The sequence below is a fragment of the Botryllus schlosseri genome, chromosome 6, assembly GCF_051294905.1.
Source record: "Botryllus schlosseri isolate E-star chromosome 6, Bs_hap1, whole genome shotgun sequence".
Taxonomy (NCBI): domain Eukaryota; kingdom Metazoa; phylum Chordata; class Ascidiacea; order Stolidobranchia; family Styelidae; genus Botryllus; species Botryllus schlosseri.
Window position 1 is genome coordinate 995,001 of NC_137241.1, and position 27,215 is coordinate 1,022,215.

At 39.8% G+C, this 27,215-nt stretch overlaps 3 protein-coding genes across 4 annotated transcripts in view; all 3 read right to left on the reverse strand.

Annotated features, from left to right (window-relative positions):
- The window catches only part of LOC145440598 (protein LKAAEAR1-like), a 245,280-nt gene extending 232,400 nt beyond the window's left edge, over positions 1-12,880 (reverse strand). Inside the window, exon 1 of the mRNA XM_080318253.1 lies at positions 12,845-12,880. The gene's annotated coding sequence lies outside the window, so the exon portion shown is untranslated. The remainder of the gene's footprint in view (positions 1-12,844) is intronic.
- Positions 1-27,215, reverse strand: part of LOC145440592 (uncharacterized) — a 233,858-nt gene that overhangs the window by 167,676 nt on the left and 38,967 nt on the right. The window lies entirely within an intron of this gene.
- On the reverse strand, positions 16,005-18,890 carry LOC145441985 (putative inhibitor of apoptosis). Its single transcript, XM_080319948.1, has one exon. It carries the CDS (start codon positions 18,815-18,817, stop codon positions 17,123-17,125), a length of 1,695 nt encoding a protein of 564 aa, XP_080176074.1. The 5' UTR covers positions 18,818-18,890; the 3' UTR covers positions 16,005-17,122.

Consider the following 27,215-nt stretch of genomic DNA (forward strand, 5'->3'; position numbering starts at 1 on the left):
CAGAATTAGAAGAAAACAACTTGAATACTTCCGAAAAGTAGAAGTACTTCGTCACTGACCACCTCTGATAACAAGTCAATTCAATCATTGTTGTAACACACAAATATTTGCGTTATTGGGTGGATTCCCAGCGGCAAGGTCCCATTATACAAAGAAGTGCAATTAATTACGCTTTACTTGGATTAGAGTATTAGACAGTGCTTTTCTTCCACTGACCTTTCTATATTTTGCTTTGTTAATCACGCATATGTCGTTGTGATGGTTCTTTGGCTCTCTTCACATCAAATATATAGTACCAAGCCGGAACTCCGGCTGGCACATATCACGTCTGAAGACCGGACTTTACTGTAATACGCTCTACGCCTGTCGACACCTTGACTCCTCTCACTCTCTTATTTAAAAAGTGTTTTTATCAAGGAAATATCCACGAAGATCCAAAATGATTAGGTATATAGTTCGATTTGTAAACCCGTAATTGCATCTTCTATTGCGGACAAGAGTCGATTCAATTTTCCGATAACTATTATAACGCTAACAATGATGTTATTGAACGCTAATTTAATACAAATTACAATAGCCTGAAGCATTGATAAGTTCACTGTGCTTTGGAGCTTAACTTCTAAATCTGTTTATGGAAATATGTTTATAAACCCGCTAGTCAACAATTCTGACGTAATACTATTCAGTGAATTCTGATATTCATTAGGAAGTGCAATTAATCCCTAGCCCTATTCTACACAGCGGGTTAATGTTCATTGATAGCAAAACACTATTGATATTCTTGGAACCAGCCCCCCAGAGATATCCAAAATGAATATAAATGTCTAGCTAAACGAAGTCTTCCTTGAAATCTATTGCTATTAATATACATTTCCCTGTGATGCAGTTTCCCAGTATAACATAGTGTATGATGTTATTTTGCAGCCACTGTAAATCCGCATAATCTGCCTCTTCACCATTCTCCTTCAGCATATGAAACTGCTGTAAATCTGCATAGGCCTAGTCTGCCTATGGACCATCCTCTACCAGGTTATGAAACCGCAGTAAATCTGTGACATCTGCCTACGGACCATACCCCACCACCAATGTTCCCTCTAATATTTGAGGAGTCTGCGCACACTCACCAACTCACTGCGCAGACCCTTGGACAACAGTGCGTAACGACTAAAAAAAAAAGGTCATCACTTGGGATTTTTTGTGCGCAGCTTAGATTTTCTGTGCGCAGATACCGTGTCAGCACTGCGCATTTGCGCACGTGCGCAGCTTACAGGGAACATTGCCCACCACACCAGTATATGAAACCCTTGTAAATCTATGCCTTTGGACCATACCCCACCAGCATATGAAACTGCTGTAAGTCTGCAAAATCTGCCTATGGAACATCATCTACCAGGATATTAAACCGTTATTCATTACTGAAGGAAGTCATCTGGGAAGCAAAAAGGTAAGGCATCATGTAGCCTTGAAGTTAGACATCAGGATTTCGAGAAATTCCGGATCGTCGACAAGATTCCTGATGATCTCAGATTGCTCGAGTATTATATAGTTGGCATTCGCAACTCGGATTTTCAGCTCATCCACGAATTAATTAATGAAACTTTATCGAAAGTTCTCCAGAAACATATTATTTTGGATTCTACTTCACTAGTCCTAGCGGAAACGAGGTAGCGGGAAGACTGACGGAAGAGCTCTCTTCATCTCTATCCCCGGAACTGTCACTGCTTTCAAAGAACGAAGTCCGGATCAACAGTGAACACCCAATAAGGTGAGGCTAAAAAAATATTGGACGTTCGGTAGCGGTGATGGTTATCGAGTTTTCATTCCGTCTCTTATCATTGTATCTCCTGCACGAAGTAATCCTTTGAAATAAAGTGTTATTTTTCTCTGCACTCTGGTCACTGTCGTCACGATGATCATCGTTTAGGATTGGTACTGTTGAATCTTTACTTTATTGTGTTTGTCGATATCCTATAATCGTATTGGACATTTTTCACACTATCGCCCATAATATGATTTTCGTCGCTGATTTTTCATTCCCAAATCTGCCAAATTGCTTGTTAATTTTTGTCTTACGATCGTCTCTACTAAACATCATACGATTTTTGAGCCTTCATTATCATTTGTCACTGTGCCGAAAATTTATTTCTTTGGAATGAAATTTTTAAATGCATTATTGACCGTGGTTTAAAATACTAACAGCTGATCAGCATATATCTTTTTGTTTACTAAACAACAACAACAACAACAACATCCGCAGAAAAGTTATTTACATACTTCACAAATCAGACAGGTTCCAGTCATATATTTTGATAGCCGTTTGTATGGTATGGTCTAAACCAGTGGCGCCGAAACTTTTGTAGACACTAGGGATGGTGTGAACGTGAGGTTCACGTTCGCGTTCTGTGTGTGAACCTCGGAAATTTAGAGGTTCGCGTTCACAACAGAACCTTGGTAGGTTCTGCACTGTGAACCTTTTTCATATATTACAATTTTCACTTCATTACAACATCGTTGGTTCAAATTTATTGCATTTCAACTGCAGGCCACTCTATACATGGCGCTATAGGCATAAAAAAAATCAACACTAAACGAGCATGTACCTTGACAATCTTATAAGTTTTACTTGGTTTGTTGCAACAGTTTGCTCGAAATATCCAACTTTCCGTTTGTAAATATTTATTGACTCTCTGCTGCGAGCTTGACCCACAATCACAAAACATCACGATCGAAATATGCTACGTGGTCAGCGAATGATGCTTATTCAACTAATCCAGGGCTGGCCAACCTTTTCGGCCAAAGGGCCACATTCGATTGACGAACTTTTGCGCGGGCCACTATCCGCGCGAAGCGCGAAAATTTTTTGAAGTTCATAGGTCAATAATATTGTCACTTGACTATATTGCGGGCCTGCTGTATATCGCTGGGCTAAGTTTGCGAGGACTGGGCTATTCGGCGCATGGACAGATCGATATCGAAAGCTGTGACCAACATGCGTCAATCATTTCGTGCCTAGGTTTCATGGTCGACGGTCTTACTGCGAGCGCAAACGCAAGGTCGCATATGTTGAACGACACTTTGTCTCGTAATCGCGAATATATAGTTAGACTCAATCTGATACATTCGGTGTTCTTCCATTTTCACAAAAGGGCAACAATATTAAAAACAAGAAATCGAGTGACAACATATTGCGCTAAGCTTGTAGAAAATTTTTACCTTTGATAAATCTATCGCAAATTATTCTGTACGAAGATATACCAATATGTGAATGGCTGATGGATCTGTCACTGCGTTGATATTATATTGATATTTTAGTCATCACATCTCAAGTATTGCGGCCAGACTAATCAAATTTTTGCTCGGCCTTGCAAGCTCAAAATCTGTGCAATCCATTTTTGATGATATTAGAAATTTCGGAAATTACCTCGCGGGCCACTCAAAACCTTCTCGCGGGCCACATGTGGCCCGCGGGCCACGGGTTGGCCGGCCCTGAACTAATCAATCTAGCAGGCGTATGGGGTCAATCTTGACATCATATGTTTACTGGATCATTAAAACCAAATCGGTGCGATTGAGGTGTTGGCTACTGCTGTATAACTTGTTAATGGGGTAATATCGGTGGCAAGTATAGAAACCCGTTTCACGCTCTGCTCAATATCAATGTAGCAATACTCAGACGTCGAATAGATTTTCCGACCTGTCATACGAAAAAGGTGACTCGAGTCTGACTTGAGTCAAGTCATGACTCGAGTCATCCCAAAACTGCTACAAGGCTATATCTGCATCTTCCTTGCCCGACGGCATATGCACATCATGTACTCACGGTACGCATATAAGCAGATCGTGTGTATGTATCATGAGTCGGTGTATATGCCGCAAAAACATCAAGGACAAAAATAAACTACGTCCCTTGCTTCCCTTATATTCCCTGGTAAGTCCTCGTCAAAATTGTTGGCAAAGCGACGGAAGATATTGATTTTATGAGATTATTATATCATTTGATTGCCCCAGTTGATACATTTGGCGACGTTTAAAACGTCGATATGTATTTCCGCATTATGACGCAATGTTGCCCGAGTCGTCGCTACGTATCGCTAGGTATCGCTAGGTTGGAATTAGCCATATGACGTCCCGTGACGTCACGAGGTTCACGTTCGTGTTCACACAGAACCTTTCAAAAAGGTTCGCGTTCACACGAACCCGAACCTTTTAGAGGTTCACACCATCCCTAGTAGACACGCCCTCTTGATAGTGAAAAATGTTGCGCCCCGTCATCGTCATATCAATAAAACACTGAAAAGAGCAACCAAAATGTCTGTAATAGCAACGCATAGTTTGATAGCTCAGAAGGTTAAAACTTCTGAGCGTTAAGATACTTCTCAAATATGAAATTCGGAGTATGCATACGACTATAGGGATGGTGTGAACGTGAGGTATATATCCGCGTTCTGTGTGTGCACCTCTGGGATTTGGCGGTACGCGTTCACAAACAAACCTTGGCAGGTTCTGCTCTGTGAACCGTTTTCACGTGATACAATTATTCACGTCCTTACAGCGCATTTGGTTGAAATCCTAGCAAGAAAAAGAATTCAGGACTACACGCCAATTTCACAAATTATTTGCTCGAAAGTTTGCCCGGGATATTTAGCTTGCAGTTTGTGAATATTCGCTAACTCTTTGCAGTGAGTTTTGCCTGCAATCACACAATAGCAAGAACGAATACTTTGTTGCGCCGATAGCAGACAATACATATAAACGTAAGATCTTGATATCTTGGTAGTGTGAAAGCTACCAAGATCTTACGTTAAAAGCAAGAACGAAACACACTGTAGGTAGGAAGTGAGAGAATTGTGCTTATAATCAACCAATCAGTGTTTTACATCAACAAATTCATATGAAGAATGCGTCGATATCTAATGTAACGAATCCATCAGGCATATACGGGTTCTATTTTGATTTGATATTCTTATTGTATCATAAAAGCCAAGTCCGTCCGATTGGCGTGTTGGCTACTGTATAACTTGCTTTTGAGACGATATCTGGCGCAATTACAGAAACCGGTGTTTCAACACGTCTGTCCAGTCTAGCCGAGTCCTTGTCGAGATTGTTGGCAAAGCGATTTTGTGAAATTATTATGGCATTTGATTGATGCCGGTAATTCATTAGGCGACGTTTGAAAATCAACATGTACTTTAGCATTGCGGCATAATATACCCGAAGTCGTCGCCAGTTATCGTGTCCATTAACAAATAACCTTACAGAAATGTATGGTTGAATTATAGGAATTTGACATCACGTGACGTCATAGGTTAACGTTCGCGTTCATATGTAGTATCTTTCAAAAATGTTAGCGGTCACACGAACCATCCCTACATATAATCATGATCTGGAGTTCAACTTAAATCGCGCGAATGGCAAAATAATGTTAAGTTGAATAATTTGTCAAAAATGATCATGTGGATATATCACATAGACATTTCAACGATTTTGGTGTCTAATCACATCCATTGACCGACTTGAGCTTAACTCAAAGGTACTTCACCATAACCTAAATATAAAACCCATGGTACGGGCCGCACGCCCTTCAATTGGCACTACTTCACGCGACAGTCAGTATTTCTTGTTTTTGGGTCGCAGGTGTACGGTAAGAGAATAATTGGAACTAGTGCAGTATATGCCCGCTTTACTCGTGTGTCTACTTGTCGTCATTCATCATGATTCCCCATGATCATTTAATTCAATCTCCTTTTTCACTCTCTCACTTAATCTTTTTTATTCTTATTCTCTCGTTTTTCCACACGAATTAAAAAAATGCTGACTCAGCATTTTCTCTAGTTACGAGGTTTCACTTTTTTCCGTTTGCTCCCATTATAGGAGTTTTGTCCGTTCACCCTTATTATATCACATATTTACACTCTGCTAAAAACAGCTTTACATCTTCTGTATAACTGTGGGTGATATAGGGCCTTCACACAATACCACGTCTTGTACGTTTGATTGCAGCAATTCGAGTCCCTCATTTCTTAGATTTGCTGCTTTCATGCAAATTACCACATTCCGCCTTTTGCTTTTCTTTGTTGGCGTTCTGCTCAAATGAATGAATCTCCTGTTCATCCGTTCAATGCCCGCGGACATTATCTGTCTCGCATTGTTTTCGGTCGTCATGTGGTACAGTACCTCGTTACCTTCATATTTACAGTACGGAGGAGGCGTCCCTTTTGTATGTCCATGGGCGGCCGCCATACCATATTCCGTGGTTATTGCTCTGTCGCATCTTTGCATGACACTCTGTATTTCGTCCGTGTCCATTTGTTCCCCAGTTTTCTTTTGAAAGATACTGCAAATATCTTCCCAAGGATGGAACCCGTTCACCGAGTTGTCGCAAAGTTCATGTCGACAGTGATACATCAGCATCTGTTGTATTTTTTCCGGTCGGGGTCTTTTCTGTCGGTTCGAAACGCCCTTTTTCTTGGGAATCGTCGCCCAAACATGTGGATCATCTTCTCCCGCAGCCATCTCCATCCAATAAGAACGAGACAATCCATCTGACGTAAATACCTGCATCGTACTTAGATGAACCACCTCTTTTATTTGGAATCCTGCTAGATGATTGAGCCACCTCTGAATTAGGGGTTTTGGGCTTGGATTTTTCGCTTTGTCCGTCATTCTTTTGAGGAGCCCAAAAACCCCAGTATTATCAGTGATTATTGTAAAGGGTAAGGCTCTCAACATTGATTGCCATTTTTCCACCGAATCTTTTAAGGCTTTCAATTCCTTTGTACATGGATCATAAGCCTTTGCCGTTGGAGTCGCCCACTTTTGGCTGTAGTAAGCAATTGGGTAAACCTTTTCGAACGGTGGTTTACACCCTTTTTCCGTCTGGAAAATGATTGATCCAAACCCAATATCTGAAGCGTCCGTTTCCACAAAAATGGGAAGATTTGGATCCAGATGATACAGAACCTTAGCATCATCGAGGGCTGCTTGTGCCGTTTTGAAGTCCTGCAGTAATTCGTTGGTCCATAGCACAGGCGTCACTCGTCCTTGTGTCGCAGGGACCTTGCCTGTCAGCGCATCGAATTTGGCCAGCTTCAAACTTAACTCAGGAATATGTTCCGAGATGTAGCGAAGTGCGCCAATCCACCCCCTTAACTCGTATACATTATGGGGTGGTGAGAGTTCGCGTAAAGCCCTTATTCTTTCGGGCTGAACCTCGATTTCTTTCCCCGTCAAGGTTGCCCCCAAAAGGTTTACCCTTCGCTTTCCAATAAAACACTTATTGATGCTAACCGTCAGTTTCATCTTGGCGAGCTGTTCAAATACCATGCGTAGCAGTAGTAAATGGTCTTCTACAGTTTTTGTGCTGAGGAAAATATCATCTATGTAGGCCTCCATAGGCGTTGCATTCTCCTCGTCTGTCCTGCCAACTTGTTTCATGTGTTGTTGGTATTTTTCCGTGATAGGTTTCACCACGCATTCCTGCATATTCGCTGACCAAAGAGCTACAGCTGTTTTAAGCCCCATCGGCATTTTACGCCATCTTACATGCATCCCTTTGATGGCTATACCCACATATTGTTTAGACCTTTCCGTGACATCCATGTGGAAATAGGCCTTCTTCAAATCAAGGAGAGAAAGCACTCCTCTGCCTTGGGCGAGCTGCTTTACGTCCGGTACCAGAGGTGGAGGTACTTCTATTGATTTTATGGCCGCATTAAGAGGTTGGAGATTCTGTACCACCCTCCATGCTTGCTTCCATCCGTCCTCCTGTTTTTGTCTCTCATTCATTTTCTGAGGGACCACAAAGATAGCCAACTTCCATTCGGCAAAACCTCGTTCGATAACGCCCAAGTCCAGGAAGTTGTCTACGGCTTCTTTCAATGCTTTTGCCTGGCCCTCCCCCTTTAAATTATAAGGCCCAGACACAAATGGTTTCGTCGAGGGATCTTTAAGCTCGATGTCGCATTTGTATTTCATGGTTTGCGGGCCCCCAAGATGGCCTCGCAGGTCCTCGAGTTCGGATGCGAACGGCGTGTAGACGGCTTTCCAAACATCATCAGCAATAATGGTGTTTTCTGGAGTCGTCAGATCGGGAGGTTTGTATGGGAGTTTGGCCAGCGCTACGGATTGTGCGCAGAGATTTTCGAGCTCCGTCTTGACACGTGGGTGAGTGTCTTTCTGTAAAACATACGTAGTGACTGGACCAGCCATTGGCTGGTTTGAGATTCGTGATGACCGGGTTTTCGGTGTTGGCGGAGAGAGGGCGAGGTCCTTCGATGTATGCCTCTGATCTCGGCGCGTGCCCGCACCTACCGTCACGCCGACGGATTCCTTTTCCGCCGGGGGCCCTTTTTCTGGGGAGACGTGCATCATAAAATCCCCAGACTCCTTGTCGGACATGTCCGGATGTGCATCCGGCTGACCGGCAATTGCTGCTTCGATTGAACCTTTTGGGAAAGTACTCATTACTGTGGCTGTCGTCATGCAACTATGGGCCGAATCATTAAGGTTATTCGGACAAGTGCATCCACGAAGGCACTTAGGACCAGTTTTCTCGTGCAGGTCTTTATTTTCGCCAGAGGACATTTCGCTCTGGATGTCAGTTGTAATAGTCGCCATGCAACTATGGGCCGGATTCCTATTGTCATCCGGACAAGTGCATCCGCGAGAGTGTTCTGGACCAGTTTTCTCGTGCAGGTCCATCTTTACGCCAGCGGGGATTCCACGCTCGACGTCTTCATTAACGGTGTCAGCAGGCATTCCTGTCTCAACACCTATAATTTCCCATGGGTTCTGTGTGACGTTAGTTGCTAATTTCAACTCGTCGCTCGCACCAGTGGTTATTTCCATCCCGGTACTCGCGCCAGCGGCCATTTTCCGCTCCACGCTAAATTGGTTTGCAGCATCCATCAACCCATCGTCGGTTACAGTGTAGCTAGTACTGCTTCCAACTTCGGTTCCGTTACCTTGGTCATAATGATTCTCTTCGAGTAATGATGCTAAAGACAGCTCCTCATTTGCGTTAGACGGGGTTTTGAATTCCGTAGTTACGCCTGGTAATTGTTGGACTTCCTCAATCCATTTCAGCCCTATGATATTAAGTGGGACTCCTGATCCGGTCACAAATGGAACGGACAGTCCACCAATATCAATCACTACAAAGGAGTCCACTTGGGACGAGCCACCTATTCCAGTCAATTCCATGTCTATTGGTTGACGTTTTTCCCAGCTTCGTGGATATTTAGTTATAACGACCTTTTTCATTATCAAATTGGGGATGCTCCCCGTGTCAGCTAGGAATTTTGTACCAGTTACTGTATCAATTAAATACAACAACTGGCCTCCAAACAATTCCGTAAAATCGGGCTGTAGGGGGTCATCCGGCATATCAAGAAATGTAAATAAGGGTAATGATGAGTTATGTACAGTTTTTGTATGTTGAATTATTAAATTGTCTGGGAGCTGATTCACCGGATCAATCAGCACCCCAAGGCGTTTTTTGAAAGTCGTATACCTTGATTCAGTTCTTCGTCCGTCCAATATGGAGCATCATATTGACGCGGCCGATCATGATATTGAGGTTTCGTCCAGGCCACTTGGGTGTTTCCCCCAGATGGACGTGCAGGTGGTCCATGAGGACCCCATTGATCCCTATCATGCCAGTGGGTTCTGTCTCGGTTTTTTGGCCTGGTATCGTAATAGGCTTCGCACAAAGCGGTTCTCTGTGTAAACGAGGGTGAACCTTGAGCAGCCAGATATCGATCAAGTCCTTCAATTGTTAGTATGTTATTTCTCGCAAGGAACGGTTTCCAGTTTCGTTCTGCAGATTCTTTAACATGAGGGGGTACAGGTCGTGCTCGCCCACGAATTACCCATCCTAATTCCTCATCTCTAGCAAGAACCTTATCGTTTAGCCACAGTATGAATTTAGCCACGCAATTTCGGGATTGATGTCCCGGTGCCTTACAGTAGTAACAGACGGACAGGGATTGTCCCTGAGTAGGATTTAGATACAATCCTAGAGGAGCGAAAATATTCGGGTTTCCAAGAAAATTGTATCTCTCACCTTGACTATCCGCAATGTTGCGGGCTTCCTGGCTGCTGGACGGCGTAATCTGTGAGTTGTCTGCACCCATCCCGGAATCCTGCGTACTCGCCACTCGCGGACTTCGGTTTGAGGTTTCCGGTCCTGGCCTGGCGCGTGAAGATCTTGTTGTTCTCGTTGGCTGTCCGTCAGGTCTCGATGATGCGTTACGCCCATCCTGTTGGTGTACTGGCCTGGCCCTCGGGCCTTGTCCACGCCTACCAAATCCATTACCATTCATGATGCGGGTGGGGAATCGATTGTTGCGTGCTTTACGTTGAGGATTCCGACGTTGTAACGGCACCTGGTCTGCATTGGCAAGTTGACGCGGTGAGGTCCCCCTAGGTGATCCAGGAGGTGTTGCCCCCTCAAAGTTATTCAGTGGTTGTAGGGGCGAGGGTGATTGTACCACCGGCGGTGGGGTGTCACCAGGTGGAGGAGGAGTGTTGAGCTGACTGTCCTCTCTTCCATGAGTGGGATAACTGTGCACTATTTGTCCTGCAGGTTGAACATTATAAATGTGTACTGGCGGCAAGGACGGTTTTGTATCACGTACTTCCTTTGTTTCCTGATACCTGGGGCGCGTCTCTTGCTCGTCCAGAAACTCGGAGTTCCAAACAAGTTGTAGTTCCTCCGCAACTTCACGCCATCTTTTATCTTCTTCCCAGCCTCGTAACATCAATCTGAGCGCTTCGGGAAGTCGTTGTCTTAGATTTCGGAAAAGACGCAATCCATCCGGATTATCATCAATAAAACTATCCATGTCTATTTCTAGTTGTTTCAAAGCGCTATTCAGCAGAGGTAGCGGCTCATCCTCCCAGCGATAATTCCTGCGGAAATCCCCAATGATTTTTTCATCATTTACCAATCCCTGGGGATTGGATAAGGAAAGAGATCGCATCACCGATTCCCAATCTGCTTCCCCCGAATTGGTATTAAAAAAATTTCCCAGTTGGGTAGCCTGCTTGTGTCGGCCAGCAGCCCTCAATTTCTTCTGCAGCGCATTAGCCAAAATAACATCCACATCCGTATTTCCAGTACCATGGCGTATTCGTCGCATTGAATTCTCCATCCATTTTAGCAATGGCATGTCTCCAGGATCCATCATAAGCTGCAGCATTTCTTTTTCTGATTGGATTTTAGTAGATACATTAAGTATTGGGGCTAAAGCACCAGAATTCTTATGTAGCTGTTGCTGCCGTTGTCGCCTAGTCCTTCCCCCATTCTCTTTTGGAGTGGAGGTAGCGCGAGGTGTATCAGGAGAACGAGAGATATCGGCAGGTTCCTCATCGCTAGAGTCATCCGCAGAATCCTGGGAGCTGGCACCGCCCCGTAGAGACCTTATATTATCTCTTAATTCCTTGGAAAGATGCTTTAATCGAGTCTGAAAGTCGACCTCACTGTCTTCTGCGGCAGATTGTTCCTCGCCTGGACTACGAAAGGTTACACGTTGTGAAGCGCCATCCGCTTTTATACGAGATTCTGTCGCCGAATTGCGGCGTTCTGGCCAACCTTGATATCCCCTATAGTTACTCAAGGAACTTTTTGCAGGTTTCGCCCTTGTTCCCATCGTTGTTGGGTTACCATCTTTTTGTTTGCGGCGCGCACCACTGCCAATATGGAAGCATGATGTCGTCCCCATTCGAGAGTCTGACAACGAGGACGAATCAGAACGTGGTAGCTTAGGATAGACGGCCGTCACAGTATGACAATCCAGACCCTTACGGACCGTCATTGTTGGTCCTGGTTGTACGTCATCCGACGGCTGCTCAGCGAGCGGGACGTAAGCCGGAGGATCATGTTCTGGTGCATTTGGAGTTACTGTCAAAACGGGAGATTGGACGCTCTCTCGCGTAGCCTGAGCATGCGACCTTCCGAGCTCGAACTCTGACGTAAGGATGTCATTCAGCACGTCGGTGGAGACCTTCCCGCTAACTCTTGTTGTGGCATCACAAACAGCTTTGAGGTCTGCTTGAGCTTTTCGAACCTCTTTCTTTGCCTTTTCTAACCCTTTCATGGTTTCCGGCAGAGCTGTCTTTACCTCTTTCAATAGCTCTGTTTGTTCAGCCACGTCCTTAGCCAGTTGTCTTTCTTGTCGCCGGACATCTTCATGGCGTTTTTGTGTAGCTTTAAGCAAGGTAATCCCTTGTTTGAGTTCGTCTGTTGCTTCTGATGGCTTTTTCCTTTTTAATGCTTTCAACATCCTACGCATAGTCCTTCCTATTGGCTGGAGAAAGTACTGTTGACAGAAGTTATTAGATCAGGTGAAGATATATTAAAATGGATTGTAGATCCTTGCGGCGTAATCGTGGGAGGAACGTAAGCAGTAGATGCGCTGCTGTTGGATCCCAAAAATACGTTCAATAGATTAGAAAGCGCTCCAGGCGATACGTGCAGATAGATTGCTGCCAATATAATCAGGAGAGATATAGAAGATGAAAGCAAGGATACGACAAGTACAAGTTTTACGATGGTCGTCTTAGAAAGCATCGATTGGTCAACGTCTGTACACCGGAAGTATCCCCGTACTGGCCACCAATTTTGTTTTTAAAGTGCAGCTCCACAACGATTGTTGTGCGAGTAGTCCACACTTGTTCGGGTTACTTCCTAGTAAAGCGTTGCCTTTCGTTTGCTTTAGTATCCTGACGACGTCTGTAAATGGTGATTGGAGCAACAACAGTGGTAGGATTGTTTCTTCTCAAGTTGACAATGACCCTGGGGTCCAGAATTTTAATCTACCTTTATCTACTGATAATCTAGAAGCTTAATACAACCAAATACTCCAATCAATTAATCATGTAGACGGAAATGAAGTAACTCTATGCAAAACTTGGTTAAATTGGCATACACATCATTCATCAATTATAACACAAGGCATGGTTTAACCTATACATCATCATACATGATTAATAAACATTTTCAATACTCCAAGGTTTGTTTACGCGTATAATTCATGCGACGGCCTGTCCTGCCGTAAATATCAATTACATTTCAAATATTTTGTAACTCCATTCAGCATCATAATCCTCAATATTATCGTGATCATAATATTTCAAAGTAACATATCAACATTAAGGACGTCATGTCTTCAGTGCAATCAAAATCACTATGATCCTACTAATCAGACCGCATGATACTACCCTTAACTAAGATGCCACTTAATACAGGCATTGCTGATTGTTCAAACAGTTTTTAGTGTTCATTATTTAGTTAATTTAATGGTATTGTTGTTTAAGATTTTATAAGATTTTATATTGTTTTTCAATAATTATTTATTTAGCCTATAATAAGGGTTCGCACCGTAAACTTCGGATTTTGTTTCCCTAAAACTAGGGCTTCGATCCCTAGGGTCCTGCTTAAAAATAAGGGCGTAGCAGTGTATAACGCCTTATATACATACTGTAGGGATGACGAGGCCCCACAGTATTAAACATCATTCGCAGTCACAAATTAGCAATAATCAGTACCAACTGTGAAACATTTCTGAATGTAGGTTGACCAAATCCTTTTAATAAACTGTGATCGTTACGAAATCAATTCACCGTGCGACAAAATACAATAAAATTACTCTACGCAAGACGCAATAGAGATTCTTGACCATTCTATATTCCGTAGGCCAGTTATAACACTTTATATACATACATGAAAACAATAGCATTCATGGGCTTAATATTTCTCATTGAACTAGGACATCTATAGTATCCTCAGGGTAAAAGGGTTCCGTAGATTCGGCTTGTTCTTTCACCCATTCATCCGTTATCAAATTTTCCATAGGATGCATTCGAGCCATATAGTTGAACCACAAAAGTTTAGCCCTTTCATAATTTCCATAGGCCATTTCTTTTATCATTTTGTGGTTTTCTAATATTCCTGGGTAGTCAATAACAAAGGGCTTTTCATCGGAAAGGGTTTCGTTAACCCGTTTGCAAAAACATTTCAATCCAAGTTTGATATATTTGGGTGGAGTCTTTGACCACTCGTACCATCTATGAGAGGGGAGTATTCTCGCTTCATATCGCTCTTTGAATAGCCAAAAATAAAATATCAAATCTTGTTCCGCTACATTAGATCCAACTATTCTGGTGACATCAACATCACCATTATCATTTATCACCGCGTTATTCATACTGAATTTTCTGAAAGAAATTAATCATCCAGGTAAGGGTCTATTTAGTCATGCAAACGGAAATGAATTAACTCAATGTAATACTTAATCAAATTGGCATACATGTCATACATAATTAATAGACATTTAATTTAGCAAACAATAAAATGTACAATTTATGCATTCATTGTTCATAATTATCACATCCATTACATTTCATTTTATGTATAAGTATAGCAGCTCTCACATCAGAGGGAAAAGTATCATAAAAGAGTTTATCCGTGGTGTAAATACAAAATCCAGTTCTATCAGAACAAGGCATTCTTTCCAACACCCATCCTTCGGGTATCACATCTGAGGCAGGATGCAATCCAACACAGAAGACGAACCAACAAAATTTAGCATGTTCATAATTTTCAAACAATATCATGCGGGCGATGGATAAATGCTTTTTGTATAGCGCATCAAACAGTTTGTCGGATACTCTCAGATTGCAAATCCTCAAGTAAGGTGTCATAAATATCTCCAGTTCATCCCGTGTTGTTGCAGCCCACTTGCCAAAGTCTTTGTGTTCATATTTCTTTTCAAAGGAATCAAAGAAAACGTCAAGTTCATGCTTTGCTCTAGCAATTTTATCCCCCATATTTTCTTAATATAGAGAATTTTATATTGATTATTAGACCAGAACTTTCCTTAATAACATTTCCTACACTCATATGAGTATAACAACACTTCTAGAGTATTCAATAATTGTGATAAGCATACTATATACATAACAATTTACTGTGCATACATATCAGTCCATTTTCGTGCCGTCTTCTGATAACTATCATAATCATCCCGATACAGTCTGGCGCTTTCAACATCCATTGGATCTTCTGGGTTAGGGGAAGCCAGCAATGACGAAATTGAGACCAACACCTTGCCCATCGTTAAAGCAGGTGACCATTCATTTGCAAGAATGTCAATACATATGGTACCCTTACGGCTTATATTCGGATGAAAAATTTTGGTCTCAAATTTGATCTTCGGAGGCTTGAATGGATATTCCGTTGGAAATTCGATTCTAAGGAGAAATGTCCCTTTTTCATATGGTGTTTTTGAGGGTCCGCGCAAAAGTGCTTGCCAAATATAGATATCTGACTCGTCCATCGGCCCTGCTTGCAAAATGACAGGATTTGTTTGAATTTCTTGATCGATCTTTCGCCGTTCAACATGTAACCTATGTCTTGCCATTCGGTGTAGATTAATATTATCCAACAAGACTTGATACACACAGAAAGAAAAAAAAATATTATTAATTCAGTCGTTTATCCATAGTATACATGGCCCGTGAAAAACCGGCAATAGTTTTGCTAGTAATGTTCCAATCTTCATCAACATTAGCTATAGCCAACACATATCGTAGAAATACATACAAGTAGTATGCAGGGCTCTCTCCAAAGTTTTCTTCCACAATTTGCTCCAGTACTCTTTTGGCGCATTCCAATTGTTCCGCCACCTCATGGTCCCGGTATAGCCAGACAAGAAAATCTTTCAATACATACTCCATGTCATTGGCTGTCAACTTCGGAAAGTTTTCTATTCTTTCTTTTATTCGTTCATGTACAACTCCCATCTTTAGCCAAGCAACTCTGCTGTCAGGTATCGTAGGGTATAGACACGGTCTGAACTTGTTCCGATTCAATTCCTTCTTCTGTGGGTCTTTAGGCACATACTCATACTTTTCATGATTAACTTCCAACATGCCACAGTCAAAGATCAAATAAATTATTAATGTCTTAAAATTCTTACACAAAAAAACCCAAACATTATTAAACATTCAACGAATCTTAATCAGCAAACCAACTTAATTACACACATAAAAGTTTTTAATTCTAGTTGTTATATTAGATATAGTGGAAAATCTGATGCAGTATATGTATCATTTCAGTTAATCATCTTTCAAACATCCTTTTATCCATTGTTCTGAAAAGCTCTCCTTCAGGGGATGCATACGAACAATATGTTGGTACCAAAGAAATTTGGCTTCCTTATAGTCTCCCAGTGTAATAATTGCAATCCTATTATGTTCCTTGATAGCAGCATGATACCCCAGAGCCTTGCCTTGCGGAGATAATGCACTCCCATAAACTTTGTCAACATACAGCGTCAGCATTCCAACAATGTCATTGGGTCTTGTCATAGCCCATCTTTGCCATCTGTCGGAAATTTCCACATCTTCTTCATAATATTTACAGAACATGTCAAAATAATATTTCAAGTCGCACACTGCGGATTCATATTCCGTTTGCAATAATTCCTGGTTACTTATGGTTCTTCGAGACATTCCTCTTAATCGCGTAATATAACGATTTTCGAAAAAGCGTCTTCTAAAATTGGAACAGCAACAGTTTCAAATTCTCGAGCATTCAGAAGTAATGTTGCAGAATCTTTTAATTCCATTTGTGGTAATCTTTCATCCAGAAATTCTTCTGGTAGATATTTATGAGCCGGATGTAATTTTAGAACAAGTCCAAACCATGTATATTGGGCCAGATCAAAATCTTTTGTAACAAAAACGCGAGCAATATCACTATGTGCGTCATAAAGTTTATCAAAAAGCTTTTCTGTCACATTCGCAAAACAATGATGAAGGTATTTCTTTATTAATTGTTTGAATTTTTCCTTTGGGGTATTTTTCCATATCTCAAAATTTTGATGATGGTATTCCTGTTCAAATTCATCATAGTATTCATTAATTTGTTTCTTGGCTAGCGTAATTTCCCAATTCTCTAATACTCTAGTCATCTTAATACAGAATAAAATACTTTAAAATCGTATGTTCAATTTTACGAATAATTGATTCATACACGCAAAAGTAACTAGTAACATTATGCATCATACATATGTATCAAGAACATTCATGCCACAAAATAATAGTCCTGCCTGCTCCATCAAGCTCTATACACCTTTATCTTTTCAAGTATTGTTTCACCACAAATGTTGCATCTTTCGGTATTTGTTGCACATTTTTCACAACTACATAAATGTCCACAAGGTATGAAAGTAATTTCACTTTTGTTTCTCTTGCAATTTTTGCAAAGCACACTCTCTTGTATTTCTTTCAAACTTTGCGCGATTTCATCCACCGACATTGTTTCTGCAACTGCTGCTTCTTTCGTTTCTTTGTTGTTGTTCACTTCGTGATTATTTTCAGATATGCTATCGCCTTGTTGTTGTGTTGTTTTCGTTGGACTGGCGGTAATTGTATTTACTGTCTCCAGTAAGTCCTGAATTATATCACCAGTAGAGAAATGATCATTAGTCTGTCTATTTATGGTTCCTTCTATTTGATCTCTCGTAAATCCCATGTCTTCCAGTTGCATCCTGTTTATGTATTGTCTAGATAACCTTGGTCGATTATGGTTCCTTCGTATCTCCTCTCGTGGTGCATCAAGACATATTGCATTCCTTATCGATGGTCGATTGAGATTGGGATGTTCATCTCTTAGTCGTAAAACGAAATCAATACCTTTCATTTGCAAAACATATTCACAACCAGGAAACCACTTTGCATGCTCTGTCCACGGCTCATCATTGTAGTTCCAATTTTGTAATCCTCCGTTGCAGTAAAAGCATTTCGCCCTGTCCGAATCCCCTAGATAATACATACCCGCTTTAGCCAATTGTTCCGTTGTTGCGAGGATCCTGGGCCATTTTTCATTAAACGAAGATATTCTTTGCTGTAACGTTGTCATATGCAAATTTATCGGGTAAAGGCAAGGGAATCTTTCCACCAACTGGAGTTGTTCTTCTGGCGATGGATCCGGAGGTTCTCCCCTATTAGTAGTTAACCTTTCAATTTTTATTTTAAGTTCATTATCTGCCTGATTTCTCTCGGAGTCTGTCAAGGGCATATTTCCTGCATACTCGTTATTTGCCATTCTGCATTTTGTAAAATGTCTTTTATGTTGTTCAAGGACATTATCAGTGGGTGCCCAATTTCTCAGTACTCCTGAACATGAAAAACATTGCGCTCTGTCAAGATTTCCCAGGTAAAAAAATCCCTGTTTTGCCAATTCCCCTACCAAGTATGGAGTAGGATAGGAAGGCCATTTGTCAAAGGTTCTTCTTCTCTCTAGTTCACTTCTCAAATTTGCTGATCGCAATGAAGTCTCATGTTCTTGGTCACAAATGTTCGCAAACACGGTTTGCGGTAAGGGACACTTTTCCTCTTTGATAGTCGGTCTTTGCACATTCCGATTAGTTTGCTGACTTCTTGTAGTAAGGTTAAGGTGGCACCTCATTTGTTCAAAAAGGAGCCTCCCTGAGCAGTTTGAAATAGGCAAGTTATAACCATGTTGTATGGTCACCATGTCACAAGTAGATTTATGCCACTTGTCATCAAAAGGATCGTCTCCAGTGACCCATTTTTCCACAGATACTCCACAGCAGTAACATCTTACTCTATCTTGAAATCCTGTCCAATAGAAACCCGCAGCGGCTAGATAGCTCGGTATCACAGGAGTTTCTTTCGAAAAATGTTTGAACGTTGCAAGTCTGTAATGCTCAACCCGGTGATCTCCAGGTGGAATATAAACGCAATTATGTCCAGGAGGATCACGATCTCTTTTCATCAGAATGCCCATAGTTTCAATTCGGTCATTTCTCGGTGTAATTGCTTTCGATGGAACAGGCGTTCAATAATACAGGTCAAAATGTCAAGATATAACCATACCAATACAACATTCTAGTAATAATACATAAACATTCTGTTAAAAAAAAATATCATTATATAAGATTTCTCGAGGTTCCAAATTAGCATTGGTTTGATAAATTCCATGGATTGGGTGTAAAGTCATTATTTAATCGTCAATATGTGACAACAGTTAATGGAGATGTATGTCCAAAATATAGGAATTTTCCAGATATTGATTCATTGACTGGGTTTCCTTATCTACTTTCTTCGAGTATATGTATATATATGCATCCATAACGGAGGTATCAGAACTCAGCAACATATAACCTTTTACTCCTAGGTTGGTTTGGCTGTACCAAGTCCATTTGCAATTCGCATCTGTAACATAAGCCAGACTATTTGCACATACTAACAATCTTGTATGGCCCATTACTACTCCTCGTATCACTTCATATATTACTCGTCTCATACATTGGGGAGGTATTCTTCGGAAAACTCCCATCAAGGTTTCCGTAATTATAGTCCATGTATCGTCATCGGGTCGTATCGTCTGTTTACTCCATACTATGAGTCGTTGTCTTGAGGAATCTTTCACAATGGCAGAATCTTGGGAGTCGTCAGAGTCCGTATTACTAGAAATTTCGTCCTCCGACGTTTCTCCATGGGGTTTTCTGTCGCCACATGGAAGTTGTCTTTTGTACCAATTATGTTCTTGTTCAAAAAATTTTTTTAACATATCCATCAGCAACTTCAGACATCCAGTATTTTTTCGCACGTCGATTTTATCTAGTTGATTCATCAATTCACAAAAAATAGCAGTGTTATGATCCTGTACTTCAGATAGATACATTTTATCCCTGTGAATATAACAATAATGTGCCATAACAATAAAAGATCCTGATTCAAGATTTCAATGCATCAAATCTCGATATTGGATATCATACAACATACATGTAATACATTCACTCACTATGATACAACAATAATAGAAACATTTCATAGGTTTTCTAAACATGTAGATTATCATACATGCCTCTATTGCTTCCCTAAAGATTCAAATCACTCATCTCTGATGATATTGCACATAGTGACCAACATTGTTTTCAATGTTCCAATGTCCTAAAGTTAGGATCAAGAGCAATTATCTCTAAAAATAGTTGAAACCTTTCCTCCAAGGCCACCCTTCTTTTCCAGAGCCACTCCTGTAAGTAATGAGGAATAAGTGATCTTGATACCCCATTCAGCCTTCTAATAGCAGCTTTAAAAAAATTCCAAGACACCTCGATCAATTGTGTATTTATGCCTTCTGTGGTGACAAATTCGCGATCATGATTAACTATTGAATGTTTATAATTCATTCCCAGGCTTTCCAACTTGCGGTAACTGGCAAATGAATCAGTCCATATAGTGGATCCCTCTTTTACGTGTTTCATAATTATTTCTGATAATACAGAGGTTTTTCTCCCTTCTTCAGGTACCAATTCTGCAAACATTTCTCGCGTTTTCATATCTATTCCAGCCAAAACCCAGCGTTGGCGTATTATTCTTCCACGATTAAATTTTCTTTTGGCCACAAACGTCTCATCAATTTGAATTACATGTGATTTACCTTGTGATATTCCCCCTATTAGTGTACCTCTTCTTTCCATCTCCCCAGAGCATATCTTACGAAGTTTCTTGGTCCAATTCACCATTGTTCTCTTGCTGACGTGTGCTTCAAAAGCTATTTGTCGTTGAGATACATCTATGGTCCAAAGATAAATCATCATTACAAGTTGGGTGAGTCTTATTTTACTTCCCTCAAATAGCGATCTTTTCCTTATGGACGTGGTAGTTCGGCACTTTGAAACCGGACACCTCCATCTATATCCATCCATAGTTCTTTTGCATTTTTCTTCATTCATCTGTTGTCCACAATTAAAACATGTTGCCTTTTGAACAAGGAGTTGCCGTGATCGCAGAAACTTTATACATTTTCGTTCACTTGATATTATACCACATCGAGCAAGATTGAATAGATTTTTTCTTTTTCTGGATTCTTTAGTCTTCATATTTATTTAAAACTTTATTGTCTTTTCAAAAGTAGTTTCTGTATATACAAACATTGGAAAGTTAAATTTCATGCAGGCACTTTCAAAGTCATAAATTGACAATCGGCTTCTTTTAATGAAATTCCCTGCGTCTTTGCCCATGCGTATATCTGAACTTCCGGAAAGATTATCCACATTATGAAATCTCTTTCAGAATCTCCCTTTTTTAGAAATTCCCTCATTTCCGGATTTACTTTTTTTAAAATTGTTACCCAATTTATGCAGATTTCTGCAAAAGCCATCTGTATAGGTTTTTCAGGGTAAATGCTTCCTGTATAAGTTTCTTCCCACTCATTTTCAACCAGATGTTTCCCAGGCCAATGATTATTACCCGTAGTAAAACCATACTTTTGCTTCCAATATTGCAGCCGTGGATTTAATTCGTCGTACATTATGTCACATAAGTGATCCGTTAATGTATATGTTGTCAACAGAAACTTCAGCGACTTTAATCCTTTATCTATTAGTGTTTCTTTTTGGGGTATCCATATCAAATGTTGTTTTTCCGGATCATCACAACGCAATCCCAAGCACATTTTGATACTTTTAGTAATATTTTTACCGTATTCTAATATATTAAACATCTTATTATTAATTGAACAGGAAAATACTGAATCAATACCTCAAGATTCCACATTTTCTTTATATTTACATTAGTTCAATAGTGACTAGCCACACAATAACGGCAAATGTACCTTTTGAATGTATAGTTACATAATGGGATAAACTTTTCATCTCATCATAATATAATCTCGATTGTTTGCGCACATGGGGTTTTTTGGTAAACGTTCCATTATTATTTCTTTTCAATTTTAAAACTTCCAGCCTCGGTAATTTTTTTAGTAGATCATCACTAAGAAATTGGACGTGATTATAACTAAGATCAATAGTATGCAGATATTTGAACGATATATTGGAAGAAAGAGAGAAAAACTTCAAGTTGTTACTATACAATGTTAATCTCTCTAAATTACATAGTGATTTAAGCACTGTCATTTCAAATGCAATTAGTCCATTTTCGTCCATGTGTAATGTTTCTAATTTTCTCAATCCTCTGAAGGCCCCATCTTCTATAACTTTTATGGCGTTCCTTGATAAATCCAGTATCCTGAGACGGCGCAAGTGAACAAATGTTCCATTCTTCAATCTTTTTATCTCATTATTGTCCAGATATAGCTTTTGCAGGTTCTCCAGACTGGCAAATATCGATTCTTCTATCTCTGCCAGCAAATTACTGCTTAAGTACAAACTTTCTAGTTGATGTAATCCTGAAAAACTTTCCTTTTCAATTCGTGTGATGTAGTTTCGCCTCAAGTTTATCTCCCTGAGTTTTTCATTTTTGCAGAAGGCTCCTCTTGATATTGTTTGGATTTTATTCCAACCACAATACAACACCTCTACGTCTTTATATTTTTCCAATTGTTCTTTGGTTATTTCCCGTAGACAGCTGTCGTTGATGAATATCTTTACTGTGTTCCGACAAGATTTTGCCAGGTATATCTTGTCAGGATCCGGAATCCTTGTATAACTCGAATGGTCGCACCAAAGTACCAAATTGCTTCCTTGCATGCATTCCGGGTATAACATGGTTCGTCTTTCATTAATCGTACATTTCTTTTGTTCTATTGTTTCCGGATAAATAGCATAACACATGCCCAGCCATAATACTAGTAGTTCCACTCGATTCATTTTACTCATGAATTAGATAACCCACTTTGTTACTCTATACCTTCGAAAAAGTGTCCTTTGTAAGTCAAAATCTTATTTACATTCGTTGTCATTACTCATGATTGTTCCGGTATTATAGAGTCAATGTTCACACTTTCCCCTTCGTAGGGGTAAGGATGTATTTCTATACGTCTTATCCTTTTTGTTCGCCAATGTATTGAACTTGAATAGCCTTTTATGCCCAAATTATTCTGACAATTCCATTGTTCCATATGTGGCGGATCTTTACAAATTTCTCTCTCCTGGTACACGTCCTTTGTTATATTAGTGTTTGTAAGTTTCATCACCAGTCCTCTAATTAATTCATACAACATGACTCTTCTTCCCAAAGAGGTGTATTCCTTTGCTCTTATTTCAAATATCTCTTCTACCACATGATTGAATTTATTAAAATTTTCTTCGGTTATTTCCTCATCTAGTGCTGCCTCTTCTAGGCCATTGTCTGTTTGTTTAACCCAATCAACTCGGTCCGTAAGCAATTCCCATATTCTTTCCTTTAACTGGTATCTCTCATACTCGCTGTCATATTCTTTAAGATTCAATAGGTCCAACTCGTCATATACATCGTACAAAAGACACCAATTTGATGGATCGTAACCTTCAATATAATCAAAATCTAACATTCTTTTTTCAAACAAAATAGCAATTTCGCACAATTTACCATTTTCAGGATATAACAATTCTCAAGACTTATATAATTACTTTTACTTTTCACTCATAACTTATCAAGTATACTCCATTTATCAATTCATTAATCACCCAATACTTATTAGGCAATAAATCTCTCCCCCCCACAAGGGCAATATAATCATTTTGTAATTTTTTATTTTCTGGTTTTTATTTATATAATTTTTTTCTCATTAAGATTTTATCTCGTATATAGTTTTTATCATTCGGTTTTGGTAATAATTTTATCAATTTTTATGATCTATAAACATAATTAGACATTTTATTTTTTTGAAGATTTTTTTAGTGGGGAAAGTTACACAACATGTCAATTGAAACATTATTAAAAAGTAATATTACTCATCATCCCTGCCTTCCCTTCCATGAAAAATATTTAGACACAAGTATCTCTGAATGACAAACTACTCAATTCAAGGGTTATTTATACAGAGTTGTTGATAACAAGTTATTACACAACTGTGTCTCATAGAGACCATCAGAGGAAGGGTGCCATGAGACAGAGATGTGAGTAATTTTCAAAATGTTATTTTACAAAACTATTACATAATCAAATATTGGATAAAATACTAGAGGTTGAGTCCATTATTACGCATGTTATGTACAGTGCAATAAAGAATTTTCATAATCTTAAAAATATTATAATAATCAGCAATAACTTAAATAGCAGCAAATTGGTATGAGGCTCATACAAGGAGATTTGGCAGAGCGACAATTTTGGGTGAAACGGAAAAAATTACGCTCACGTCAGTATTTAAAAAATATAATTCGATTAGCATAACATTTAAGTATAAGCACGAGGCGATTTGTGATAGTATAGGTGGTCTGGGGCCATTACAGACTAAATTTCAACACGAAAATTGCAGCCAAAAATACATACATAACATTTAATATTATGGGAGACAAACACCGTACAATTCTTCATAATTTACAATAACAAGTTCCTCTCGAATTTAAAAAATTTTTGCAATAAAGGTAGGTCGATCTTGCATTCAAGTACTCAAGTTCTCATAGTCCCCGGGATGTCATTCTAGGGGAGGTGATAGCGGGAACAATCCCAGCGATTGATCAATGTATCGGAATCTTTTAATAAAAAGGGAAACTGTATTAATAACTCTGAGTAAATATATATCGTAAAATACAGGTATATAGTTTCCACTTTTGCTAATCTCAAGTTTCGCTATACCCGGCTTCTATACTTTTTCCGTTAAGTTTGACCTTTGGTAGTGGTGCCGAATTGATAAGTTGTCCTAAACCACCACCGGTCAGCCCTAAATAATTTAGTTATCATGGCTTGTCTAATAGGCTAGCCCTAAAAGTCCAGATCAATCAAGACAACTTCTAGATCAGACTAATAGTAGCTTTATTTTCAAATCAGCCCATATTACCACCAGAGACAGCATGGGGTCCGTCTACACTGGGTCTCCGTAAAACTATCATTTGGGTCGGAGCCTCTAGTTTGTTTGGAAACCTACTGTCTCTACTGGTTGAAGACTCAGTATCAAACAACGATGTAGTTTCCGAATTGGTATTTTTAGCTAATTGTTTGTCTCCCTCTTTTTTTAACGAGTTTTCAAAGATTGATTCCGACACTTGGTCAACCGGTAGAACAAAAACGCCTCCCACATAACCAAACGTGCTCGTGGACCCGTATGTAAATCTCCATTGTTCTAGATTTCCCCCAAATAGGAATTCAAATTCTGCGTCCATCCGACATCTCGTAAAACAAAATGTTCGCATGTTTTTTGCCCCCCGATATTGTTGCAACAGGAGAGCTATGGCGGTTATTATCGCTTCTGGATATAACACATAAAGCAATATATGTCCTTGATCTCTTTCGGTGTTTTGAGCTAGTCCTCTGTGCATGCTACAAGCCTCTTTCAAATAGTTATGGCATAATGTCATAAGTTCCAAAATCTGTCCAGTATTCTTGAAATACGGTTTTACGTGCCTCATAAGATAACATTGTTTACATTCACCGACCCCTACCGGGTGAAAAGGCTTTCCTATTTTTATCCAGTCCTCTTTGGTGTACATACATTGTTGCCAATATTGTACCCTTGGATTGTCCCGCTCACAAGTGCCGAACAAGAGGCTCATCAAACGATCCCGAACCGGCGCAGTTTTTATGGTTTCCATTACCATCTGCTGCCTTTGCGTAAGATCGAACTGCATTGCCCACTCGTAGACAACCTTGTGATCCGTATTAGGGTCGCACAATAGCCCGTAGCACATTTCTTTCTTCAATTAGTTCACTATTTATAACTCTAGAATACAGAATGTTTCCTCCTTTATTCATACAACCCTCAGTAAATTGGTTCATATTGTAAATCAATATGAAACAGAGAAAATACATTGGTTAAATTTTTAATCATACAACCTTACCAGTCATGTGAGTCAAACAATATGCTAGAATTTATCTAACCATCATCATGATATGATGTTGTAGGTTGAATTTGAGCGGTAGGTGGCTGTTGCCGAAACATGATACTGCCAAAAGATGTATACGTCCCATCTGACATCACATTGCTATTATGCGGCAAGTCGTGGCTCGTTGAAGGTGGCGTCAGTAAGGGCGTCAAGAAAGGACTACTTGTTGATGTTGAGGAGCTGGTCTCTATTCTTCTATTCTGTTTGTTTGGGGCAGATTTTCTTTGTGAATATGGTTTTACTTTTGCTACCTCTCGATTTTTGACGTGTTTTCTACGATAGTCATTTCGCCATGGCCACTCTTTAACTTTTTCATTGTTTGCTCCCATCCCTTCGAAGAAGGACTCCGCATAATGTCTAGTTTGATTCTTAATGTCCTCGAAAAAATCATTCCATCTTTGTAATCTCTCTGTTTTTTTCACGCCTCGAAGTTCCTCATACCATAGTTCGATATTTTCAATAGATAGCTCCCATAATTGTTCTTTAGTTATTGAGGCAGACATTCTTTAATTTACGACACCGTGTTATTTTTACACCTTAAAAATAATAGTGTTTCTTTAAGCCGAGATTATTGTAAGATATCGTTAATGATATATATAAACATTGAATCGTGCTAACTCTTTATTAATCTTGTTTGGGGTTAATTATTCCTTTACCGGGTGAAGAAAAGTGTTATCTTTGGCCACTTGTCAGCCTAACAATTCTTGATTTTCTTAACTCAGGGCCAGTCCGAAATTGCCAATATCAAGAATAGATTGCACTGATTGTGAACTTGCAAAGTCAAGCAAAAATTATATTTGTTTGGAGGTGATGACTAAAATATCTATTCCGACGTATTGGCAAATCCATCAGCCAGTCACATAATGGTAAATTTTTATACACTACCATAAAGCAGAATAATTTGCACCAGCTTCATCAAAAACAAAATTTTCACAAGCTAAACACAATATTTTGCCACACGTTTCCTTGTTTTTAATACTGCTGCCCATTTTATGACCATGGAAAAACGGCCAATTTATTCAGACTGAGCCTAACTATACTCGCGATTTCGGAACAAGATGTCGTTGAACATGTGTGACCTTGCGTTTGCGTTTGCGGTAATATCTCTGACTATGAAACCTAGGTACGGAAAGATTGACGCATGTTGGCTTTTGTTATTAATATGGCCATGCGCCACATAGCCTGATCCGCGTAAACTCAGAATAGCGATATACGGTAAGCTCGCAACAATGCCAAGTTATAATATCATTGGTCTATGAACTTCAAAAGCTTTTCGCGCTTCGCGCGGTAGTGGCATGCACAGTATTTCGTCAATCGAATGTGACCTTCGGGCTGGAAAAGATTGGCCAGCCTTGACTAATTCAAACTTTTATTTTGTATCACATACCATCCTAATTGTTCTCTCTCTCTTAAAAT